Raw genomic sequence first — 11,547 nt, 5'->3', positions numbered from 1 at the left:
GTCCCCCCCGCTCTTTAAAATACACTCCATGATGTGGCCTCCACAGCAGATCATATTGGCCTTTTCTTTTTGCCTAAGTTGTTTGTTACCACCTCAAAGATGTCTAACACATTTATCAGGTATGGTCTCCCCTGACTCTGCCATCCTTTACCATGCACTTCCAAGTGCGCCACAATCACTTTTTCTTAATCACAGTCAGTAAAATCTTACCAATGCCTGAGGTCTGGCGAGCTGGCGTATAGTTTCCTGTTTTCTGCCTCCTTCCCGTCTTGAACAGGGGTTTTATATTAACCAATTTCAGTCCTCTGGGAACCCCTCACTGTAGTGATTAGTGAACAATCACCAATGCCACCTTCGCAACTCTGGGTTGTAGTCCCCCTGATCCAGGTGATTTATCTGCCTTCAGACTCTTCAGCTTTCCCAGCACCTTCTCCTTAGTAATGGCCTACACACACTAGTGCCCTCTGACCCTCTTGAAGTTCTGGTATGCTGCTGATGTCTTACACTGAAAACTAATGAAAAATATCAAATCGCTCCTTTTTTTTTGTTCTCCATTAATGCTTTCTCAGCTTCACTTTCCAGCAGTTCAATGTCTTCTACTGCCTCTGTAGCTTTAAAAAATGTATCTTGCAATCTTTTACTTTAAGAACTAATTCTAATTTTATCTTGTCATCTCTTATTGCTTTTTTAAGTTGTCCTCTGGTTTTTAAACAGTTCCTAGTCCTCTGGCTTCTCACAAACCTTAACCACGTTGTTTGCTTTTACACTGTCCCTGATGCCACTCATCCTCCCCTCAGTTTGTTTCTTATGTTTAGGATGAATTTCTGCTGTGCCTCCTGAATTATTCCCAGAAACTCCTGCCATTGTTCCATTAGGCCTCCCTTCCATTCGCCTCTGGTCAGCTTCTCCCTCAGTCTTCATTTACGTAGAATCACAAGTAGATGGGGTGGTGAATGAGGCATTCGGTACACTTGCATTCATTGGTCAATGCATTGAGTATAGGAGTCTAAACATCATGTGTACTGGTACAGGGCATTGGTGATGTCACTTTGAATAATATACACTTCTCGTCGCCCTATTGTTAAGAAGGAAATTGTTAAATTGGAAAGAGTGCAGAAAAAAAAATCCCCAGGATGTTACTGGGGCTGGAGGGTTAGAGTTATAAGGGGAGGCTGGATAGGCTGGGACCTTTTTTTTCGTGGAGCATGGGAGGTTGAGGAGTGACCTTATAGAGGTTTATAAAGTCATGAGGGGCAGCGATAAGGTCTTTTCCCAAGGATTGGGAGTATTGGCTTAAGCTAAGAGGGGATAGATTTAAGTTGCCTGAGGGGCAATTTTTTCCACATGGGTTGGTGCAGATATGGAGTGAATTGCCAGAGAGAATTAGATGCAGGTACAGATACAACATTTAAAAGGTATTTAGGCACGCATGTGGAAAGGAGTGGTTTAGAGGGATATGGGCCAAACGCAAATAAATGGGACTAGTTTAGTTTGGGAAATCTGGTTATCATGGATGAGTTGGACTGAAGTGTCTATATCTGTATTTTTGAGTAATAATTGTAATGCCATTACAACTGATTCCAGTTTCTCCCCCTCTAACTGCAGGTGAATTCTGTCATAATGTAGTCATTGCCTGCAAGATGTTCCTTCAGCTCCCTAATCATGGACAAGCAAGCCTGCTGATTATTACTTATTGCCCCCTTTAGCTAAAGAATCCAACTCCTCCATGTTGAATAACACTTTTTCAAGCAGCACTGTGGGGCAAGGACACAGATTATACCCTGGGTGGGAGATTTCCATGTCCATCACTAATGGTGCAGCACCAGCACTACTGATCAAACTAGTTGAGTCCTAAAGGACGTTGGTGCATGAGGAAGCATTCTTTCTACCTCTACTTTGTCAATCCCCTATATCTCAACCAGGTCTCCTCTCATTTTACTAAACTCCAGAATTAGGCCTAAAATGCGCAGTGTCTCAAGACAAAGCCCTCATCTCTGAAATCTTTCTCGTGAACCTTCTCTGAAATGTCTCCAGTACAACTACATCCTTCAAGTAAAGGGATCAAAATTATATAGCTTTTTTCAGGTGCGGTCTCCCTTATTCCATGTATAGTTGCAGCAACAATTCCCCTCTTTATATGCATATTCCATTTGCCTCCCTAGTAACCAGCTATACCTGGATACCAGTTTACAGTCTCCTAATGAAACTGTTGTTTGTTGGAAAAACTCATCTGGTTCACAAAAGGCTCTTGGGAAAGGAAATTGCCATCCTTAGCTGGTCTGGTCTATGTGTAACTCCAGATGCATAGCAATGTGGTTGATTCTTAACCATACCTAAGCAGTTTGAGATGGGAACATAGAACATTACAGCTCTTGATGTTGCGCCGCCCTGTCATACTAATCTGAAGCCCATCCCACCTACACTATTCCATGTATGTCCATATGCCTGTCCAATTACTACTTAAATGCACTTAAACTTGGCGAATCTACTACCGTTGCAGGGAAAGCATTCCATACCCTTACGACTGAGTAAAGAAACTACCTCTGACATCTGTCTTATACCTATCTCCCCTCACTTTAAAGTTGTATCTCCTCGTGTTTGCCATTCCCATACTTGGAAATACAAACTGGCTTTGCCAGCAAAACCTACACCCCATGAAGTGAGTTTTTAAAAAATAGACATGAGGAATTTCTGGAGGGTAGTGAATATACAGTTATTTACCACAGATGGCTGTCAATATATCCAAGCTGAGATTTTTAACCAATAAAAGAATCAGAGTTGAGTATTGTCAGATCAGCTATAATCTCTGAATTCCAGAACAGACTTGATGGGCTGAATGGCCTACTTCCCCCCCCCCCCCCCCCCCCCCCCCCTCCTTATAGAAGGAAAGGTGCAATTACAGTGTAGCTGACTCTTAACCCTTAACCTCTGGACTACTAAAATGGGCTAGAATTAGGGTGTCAGTCTAGTCAGAGATGCACACATCAATGAATAAAAGTGTAAAAATATCAAAGGAAACATACTGTGGGACAATATTAGTAATAACTAATGCTGGTTGCACAGGCAGGCACACGTGATTGTGATGGAGAGCAGTTGGAGCTCCAGTTTCAGTTACCATGGAAGACTTTAAAATTGGGGTAATGATGGAGCTGGCCCTGCCATACGAAAGCTTGATTTGTAATGTATTTCCTCCTGTTCCCTGTCATTGTTTATTGGTTTGGGATGACTTCCACAGAAGAAATGAAGGTCCGCTCTCTAAGTTTCTAATTGGATAAACCAGTTGTGACAGTTTGAGAAAATACTATTCGTCCTGAGAAATAGTTTGCAATCAGTAGGCTAGTCATGCATCTCTAATCCATGGTACCTTTGACTGTCGTGCTCAGAGGTTTGCCAAATGAGAATGGAACCTTTGAAAAACAAAGCTGCATTGTTCTTTTTGCATTAATATATTAGTGACTGTTGTACCATGGAGAGAACTTCAAAGACATGATATACTAAAAATGAGCTTTTGATTCTGGAACCTGGAAATTCCTGAAGAAGGGCTAATGCCCGAAACGTCGATTCTCCTGCTCCTTGGATGCTGCCTGACTTGCTGTGTTTTTCCAGCAACACATTTTCAGCTCTGATTAGGGTTGGTCAGCATGACTTTGTGTCTCAAACTTGATTTGAGGTTTTTTTGAGTCTGTGACCAAGAGGATAGATGAAGGCAAAGCAGTACAAGTTGTCTTCATGGACTTTAACAAGGCCTTCAACAAAGTTCCACATGGTAGACTGGTTTGTAAAGTTAGATCATATGGGATCCAGGGAGAGTTAACCAATTGGATGCAATATTGGATTGGTGGTTGGAGGGGGAGGTTTGTTATTTGGACGGAAGCCTGTGACCAGTGGTGTGCTGCAGGAATAGGTGCTTGGTCCTGTGCGTTTTTGTTGTCATATCAACAATTTGGATGAGGATATAGGAAGCATGGTTAGTAAGTCAGCGCATGATACCAAAATTGGTATTGTGGACCATGAAGGTGATTATCTAAGTTTACAATTAAGGTGAGGGGGAACAATTTTAAAAGGGACCTGAAGGGCAACTTTGCTCATGTAGAGGATGTGTTTATGGAATTAACTGTCAGGAAGTGGTAGCGGTGAGTAAAATTACACACATCAAAAGATCTTTTGACAGGTACATGAATAGGAAACATTTTAGCAGGATATGGGCCAAATGCAGGTAAATGGGACTAGTTCAGTTTGGGAAACCTGGTTGGCATGGATGAGTTGGACCAAAGGGTCTGTTTCTGTACTTTTGACTCTGACTGTATGACAAAGAGGGCTTTGAACCTGGGGTTATGATGAAGAAGCTGGCCCTGCCATCAAATCAGAATCTAATGGCCAGGAGCTGGCAGGGCTTTGAGCAATAGTCACACTGTCTCACGTCAGGACAATGTTACGCAGCATTCTGTCTAAGCTGCATGGTTGTGCAGCTAATTGGAAGCTCCAGCCGATGAATTGGCATGAGGGTGCATTGACTTCCAGTTCTGGAAGACACTGCCACATTGGGAGCTTGGTGATCCATTTGTAGTGGCAGGAAAGACTGGAGAGAATCGCATAGCATGCTTGCTTACTGTCCACATCAAACAAAAGGTTGATAAATTATCTGTGACGCTGTCGGTCCTGGAATTCCATTTTTTGAGGTTTCTAGATTTTACCTCAGAACATAGAACACAGAACAGCACAGTACAGGGCCTTCAGCCCACGATGTTGTGCTGAGCATTTATCTTAATCTGAGATCAACCTAACCTAAACACCCCTCAATGTACTGCCGTCCATGTGCTTGTCCAGCTGTCGCTTAAATCTCCCTGACGTCTCTGACCACTGCTGGCAGTGCATTTCATGCACCCACCACACTCTGCGTAAAGAACCTACCTCTGGAATCTCCCCTGTACCTTCCTCCAATCATCATAAAATTCTGACCTTTCATGACCACCATGTTCCTGACTTCCACCCATATTGACTAAGTAGACAAACCCTCCTCAATAACCCTTGTCTCCAGCTGTGATGCACACTAATTAACAATGCTACTCCCCCTCCTCTTTTTGACAGCTTGACATTTTATAAAATGGTCTCAAACATTACTGCGCAGTACAGGCCCTTTGGCACTCGATGTTGTAATGACCTTTTATCCTACTCTCTGATCAGACTAACCTATCTTCCATGTGCCTATCCAAGAGTCGATTAAATGTTCCTCGTGTGTCTGAGTCTACTATCACTGCTGGCAATGCGTTCCATGCATCCACCACTCTGTGTAAAGAACTTACCTCTGACATGTCCCCTAAACCTTCTTCCATTTAACTTAGTTATGCCCCCTTGTGATAGACGTTTCTGCCCTGGGGAAGAGTTTCTGGCTATCCACTCTGTCTATGCTTTTTCATCAGCTACCTGATGAAGGAGCAATGCTCTGAACGCTATGCTTCCAAATAAACCTTTTGGGATATAACCTGGTTTTGTGATTTTTAACTTTGTCCATCCCAGTACCTCCACATCTCATTATCTCGTACAGCTCTGTCAAGGTGGCCTTTGTGCAAGAGATGGGGGAGATACTAAATGACTATTTTGCATTAGTATTTACTGTGGAAAAGGACATGGAAGATATAGTGTGTAGAGAAATAGATGGTGACATCTTCAAAAATATCTGTGTTACGGTGGAGGACATGCTTGATGTCATGAAACGCATAAAAGTGGATAAATCTCCAGGACCTGATCAGGTGTACCCTAGAACTTTTGTGGGAAGCGAGAGACATGATTGCTGTGCCCCTTGCTGAGATATTTGTATCATCGATAGTCACAGGTGAGATGCTGGAAGACTGGAGGTTGGCTAATGAGGTGTCACTGTTTAAGAAGGGTGGTAAGGACAAGCCAAGGAACTACAGACCAGTGAGCCTGACGGTGGTGGACAAGTTGGAGGGAATCCTGAGGGACAAGATGTACCTGTATTTGGAAAAGCAAGGACTGATTAGGGATCGTCAACATGGCTTTGTGTGTGGGCAATCATGTCTCTCAAACCTGATTTGAGTTTTTTGAGGAAGTAAAAAAGAGGATTGATGTGGGCAGAGCGGTAGACGTGATCTATATGGATTTCAGTAAGGTGTTCGACAAGATTCCCCATGGGAGACTGGTTAGCAAGATTAATCTTTATGGAATACAGGGAGGACTAGCCATTTGGATACAGAACTGGCTCGAGGGTAGAAGACAGGGTGATGGTGGTGGTGAAGGGTTGTTTTTCAGACTGGAGGCCTGTGACCACTGGTGTACCACAAGGGTTGGTGCTGGGTCTGCTACTTTTTTGTCATTTATATAAATGATTTGGATGTGAGCTTGAGGTATAGTTAGTAAGTTTGCAGATGATGCCAAAATTGGAGGTGTAGTGGACAGCGAAGAGGGTTACCTCCGATTACAACAGGATTTGGACCAGATGGGCCAATGGGTTGACAAATGGCAGATGGAGTTTAATTCGGATAAATGTGAGGTGCTGCATTTTGGGAAAGCAAATCTTAGCAGGACTTATACACTTAATGGTAAGGTCCTAGGGAGTGTTGCTGAACAAAGAGACCTTGGAGTGCTGGTTCATAGCCCTTTGAAAGTGGAGTCACAGGTAGATAGGATAGTGAAGAAGGTGTTTGGTATGCTTTCGTTTATTGGTCAGAGTATTGAGTACAGGAGTTGCGATTTCACGTTGCAGCTGTACAGGACATTGGTTAGGTCATTTTTGGCATGTTGTGTGCATTTCTGGTCTCCTTCCTATTGGAAGGATGTTGTGAAACTTGAAAGGGTTCAGGAGAGATTTAAAAGGATGTTGCTCGGGTTGGATCATTTAAGCTATAGGAAGAGGTTGAATAGGCTGGGGCTGTTTTCCCTGGAGCATCAGGACTCCAGAACTAGAGGGCACAGGTTTAGGGTGAGAGGCGAAAGATATAAAAGAGACCTAAGGGGCAACGTTTTCACGCAGAGGGTGGTACATATATGGAATAAGCTGCCAGAGGAAGTGGTGGGGGCTAGTACAATTGCAACATTTAAAAGGCGTCTGGATGGGTATATGAATAGGAAGGGTTTGGCGGGATATAGGTTGGGTGCTGGCAGGTGAGACTAAATTGGGTTGGGATATCTGGTTGGCATAAACGAGTTGGACTGAGTTGGTTTGTTTTCGTGTTGTACATCTCTATGACTCTGTCATCCTCCTTCGCTCCAATGAGAGAGGTCCGAACTCCCTCAACCTTCCTAAGTCGCGCCCTCCAGTCCAGGCAGCATCCTGGTAAACCTTCTCTGCACTCTTGCTAAAGCTTCCCCATCCTTCCTATAATGAGTCGACCACAACTGAACACAACATTCCAAGTGTGGTCTAATCAGGGCTTTATAGAGCTGCAGCATAACCTTGCAGTTCTTAAATTCAGTTGTCCTGCTAATGAAAGCCGACAGGCCATATGCCACCTTAATAGCCCTATCAACTTGCATGGCAACTTTGAGGGTTCTATTGAGATGGACCCTCTAGATCCTTCTGTTCCTCTACACTGCCAGGAATCCTGTCTTTACCCTGTATTCTGCATTCAAATTTGAACTTCCAAAGAGAATGACTGCACACTTTTCCAAGTTGAACTCCATCTACCTCGTATCAGCCCAGCTCTGCATCCTGTCAAGGTCCTGTTGCAACCTACAACAGCCCTCCACACTACCCACCACTCCAACCTTCATGTCATTGGCAAATCTACTAACCCACCCTTGCACTTCCTCATCCAAGTCACTTATAAAAATCACAGAGCAGAGGTCCCAGAACCAATCGCTGCAGAATGCTACTGGTCACTGAGCTCCAGGCTGAATACTTTCCATCTACCAATATCCCCTGTCTTTCTACCTTACGCTGATAGACTGGAGCGACTGGGCTTGTATACCCTTGCGTTTAGAAGACTGAGAGGGGATCTGATTGAGACATAAGATTATTAAACAAGGATCGTGGAATCAAGGGTTATGGAGATAAGGCAGGAACAGGATACTGATTAGGAATGATCAGCCATGATCATAATGAATGGTGGTGCAGACTCGAAGGGCAGAATGGCCTACTCCTGCACCTATTGTCTATTGTCTGAGCCAGCCAATTCTGTGTCAAGACAGACAGGTTTCCCTGTATCCCATGCCTTTCTGAATGACGGTACCATGTGGAACCTTATCAAAATGCCTTGCTCAACAGAACATCCACTGCTCTACTTTCGTCAATGTGTTTTGTCACTTCCTCAAAGAATTCAGTAAGATTTGTGAGGCACCCCCACCCCCAAAAAAAGCCATGCTGACCAATTAATCAAACTGTGGTTTTCCGAGTAACCATAATTCTTATCTCTGAGCCCTTTGCAATATGTTCTTTAGGGGAAATTGATTTGAGGGGTACATTAGCTTTGACATTTCAATGAATAACCCAAAGGTATGTGTTCAGATCCAGCCATGACAACTAGGAAATGTAAATTCATTATCAATGTCAGTTATAAAGCCAAGCAATCAGCAGAATATTGGCAGGTGAATTTGTTTAATTCATGTCTTTGAGTGAAGGCTGTTTATCTGTATGTAGTCTGCCTGATGTGTAATTGCAGACCCACAAGTGGCTGACCCAGTCTTTTTCAAAAAGATCACTGTCTGCTATCTTAAAGGTAATTAGGGATAGATAATAAATGTTGACCTGGACACATTTTAAGAATAGATAAATGTAAAGAGGCTTTGATCTGAAATTGTTGAATCTGGAAGGCTGGTCAGTACTAATCGAACTGCACCTTCCAACTCCTGTGATGTTTCTATTCTTCCACCCAAAGCAACAACCTTGCATTTATGTGTTGAACCTTATTTGTAGATTTATTTGGCTATTTTGTAAGTTGATTAATGTCCTCCTGCATTTGTTAGTCTTTCCTCAGTGCTGCTTGCACCCCCTGCAACATTTGGTGTATCCCGCAAACTTAGAAATGTTGTTTTTGATTTCAGAGTTCAAATTGTTAGAGTAAAGTTTGAATTACAGTGGCTCGGAGAAAGTGAGGACTGCAGGTGCTGGAGAGTCAGAGTTGAAAGTTGACATTTTGTCGGCTCTCTTCGGATGCTGCCTGACCTGCTGTGCTTTTCCAGCACCACACTTTTCGACTCCAGTGGTCCCAGCCTGATCCTGGTGGAACATCAATTCCCAACATCTGAATAACTGCACTTTGGTCCCACTCTCTGGTTTCTGCTTGCAACATATTCTGCCTCTTGTCCACTGTCTAAATTCTCTGAGCTCATTCATTATACTGTTCTGGGTCACCTGAAGACCTTGTTTAAAAATCCATCTACTGCATTACCATTGTATATACACTGTAACCTCCTTGTCAGAAAGAAAATCGACAAGTTTGGTGAAGCAAAACTTTCCCTTTTGATATCCATGCTGATCATTCATCATTATCTTTAATTGAAATTACATTCTGCCATCTGACATGTTTGGATGTAAACTTTTGTCACTGAATGTCATTCTGTCCAGCCACCAGAATTGATTCCAGGAACATAACCACAATGTTCTCCAAATCTCTCTCCCTTTCGTTTTCTCTCCTCTTCAAGGATTTTATTCCCATTCTCCTTTGTGATATCCTGTGTTGTATCGCAGGAATGCTTGTAGGTTGCAGTTATGAGGCAATGCATCCTGTTTCATTATTCTTTATCAAGTTTACAGGAGGTAAGTTCCTTGAGCAGAGTTGTAATGAGTGTTAATATTGTTTATACAATGTATTACTTTAGTATTCTTAACTGTATAAATATTTCAATATAATGTCAGTGAATAAATGAGTACAACTTGAGCAGCACCATCCACTGTTGCTGTAACCAGTGAAACCTTTCAAATTGGTGATTACTAGATGATGTTGATGGCATTTTTGTTTATAATACTACCATGTGCAAGTTACATTAATTCTTGGTGCCCTAATTGTTTCTCTTTGTTTCAGGAACTATTGGATTTTTTGCCTGTTTTTGGTTCGTCAACAAGATCTACAGTGTGGTGAAGGTGGATTAATAATGGGCTCCTTGTGGAGCAGACTGATGTGTATTTTCTTTTTCCTTGCATTTAAAATATTTATCACATAGCTTCAATTCCAGAAAATTTTCTAGAGAGCATTATTCACTTTTAATTACAAGTCTAGGGTAATAGCAACAATAAAAATAGTTTAGTTCAGTCACTGTCAATTTGCAATCATGTACTTATGGCTAGAGTAACAGGTCAGGAGCAGCTTGGCTGGTGATTGGAAATTCAGAAGTCTTTAATTGAATGCATCTGCTTTGACCTTTATCATTTTGGTTTTTAGTGCATGTTTGGGCTTGTTCTCTGTCCTTGTGCTGTTCATGGACTGGCCTCACCCAGCAGGAAGGCATGGTGGATATCCAAATGCAGATTTCCAATGGGGTATCACAGGATGCAACACCCATATTTTTGTCCTGCACTTCTTGCAGTTGAGGAATCCTATTGGTAGCACAAGGTCCAGGAATGACCCCTGCTGTGTTTATTCCAAAGATGTCTGTCACTGCTCTAGTGTTTCTCAGTTCCAAAGTTTGCGCTCGAGTAGGTAATTGAATAATTTTATTGAAATTAATTTTGAAGTTCTGCATTTTAAAAACATTGCAATAATATCAGTTAATTGTACATAGACCTGTTGTCTTTTCCTTTCAATGTAAATACAAATGGATTTACATTCGTACTTCCCCTTATATTTAAAATTTGATTTGACCTTATTGCCATTTTCCCAACAGCAAAAAGAGTTTGATCTTTTATCTGTATTTTCATGTACTGTTATTTTGTAAATAGTCCCAAGATCTGTTAATTTGAACGAGGGGTTGTTTGACAGTACGTTAAATAGCAAAGGTTGGTGGCTTTGTTATCTATCCGCAGTGCCTGATTATGTCTTGAAAATATACCAATTTTTGTTCAATAAACCTGAGATGAATCACTTTTTTTTATCCAGTTTTTTTTCTTAAAGCTTCATGGTAAATGTTTCGCATAAATCAATATAATTTGGAATCTGTTTAGGGTGCTTTGATACTTTTAAATGTGGATTAAACACATTAAACATACATCAGTTGTGATAAAGGACATTGCTTACAAAATTCTAAGTGCAATTTTAAAATTTAATGCGAGAATTTAGGCAAAGGTGTACCTGAATGTAGCTTTGCTCACTGAGTTGGAAGATTCTGTTTCAAACATTTTGTCACTATACTAGGTAACATCAGTAAGCCTCTGGATGAGGCACTGGTAGCATGGCCCGCTTTCTGTTTCTATTCAGATATCCTTGGATGGGTGACATCATTTCCCATGGCGACGACATTTCCCATTCTTTTTGTGGTAAATGGGATCCAAGTCAGTGTTGGATTCAATTCACTAGCATCCTTACTTACAGATGTGGAAGGACACCACTTTGACTGGGACAACACATCCATCCCTAGGACAGGACAAACAGACATGCACTAGAATTTCAGTTGGGGTGACATTTTTCTATCAACAAACTCATTGACATGGATCCC

The 11,547-nt window shown here is 42.0% G+C and overlaps 1 protein-coding gene across 1 annotated transcript in view; it reads left to right on the top strand.

Moving 5' to 3' along the window:
* LOC122557447 (transmembrane 9 superfamily member 2-like) overlaps positions 1-10,977 on the top strand; it is a 126,738-nt gene extending 115,761 nt beyond the window's left edge. The window contains exon 17 of the mRNA XM_043705203.1: positions 9,981-10,977. Coding sequence (XP_043561138.1) covers positions 9,981-10,048 — 68 coding nt within the window. The 3' untranslated portion in view covers positions 10,049-10,977. The remainder of the gene's footprint in view (positions 1-9,980) is intronic.
* The last annotated feature ends 570 nt before the right edge of the window (positions 10,978-11,547 follow it).

The sequence above is a fragment of the Chiloscyllium plagiosum genome, chromosome 15, assembly GCF_004010195.1.
Source record: "Chiloscyllium plagiosum isolate BGI_BamShark_2017 chromosome 15, ASM401019v2, whole genome shotgun sequence".
In the NCBI taxonomy this organism is placed as follows: domain Eukaryota; kingdom Metazoa; phylum Chordata; class Chondrichthyes; order Orectolobiformes; family Hemiscylliidae; genus Chiloscyllium; species Chiloscyllium plagiosum.
The sequence above is the reverse complement of the archived record's forward strand: the minus strand, read 5'-3'. Positions and strand labels throughout refer to the sequence as shown.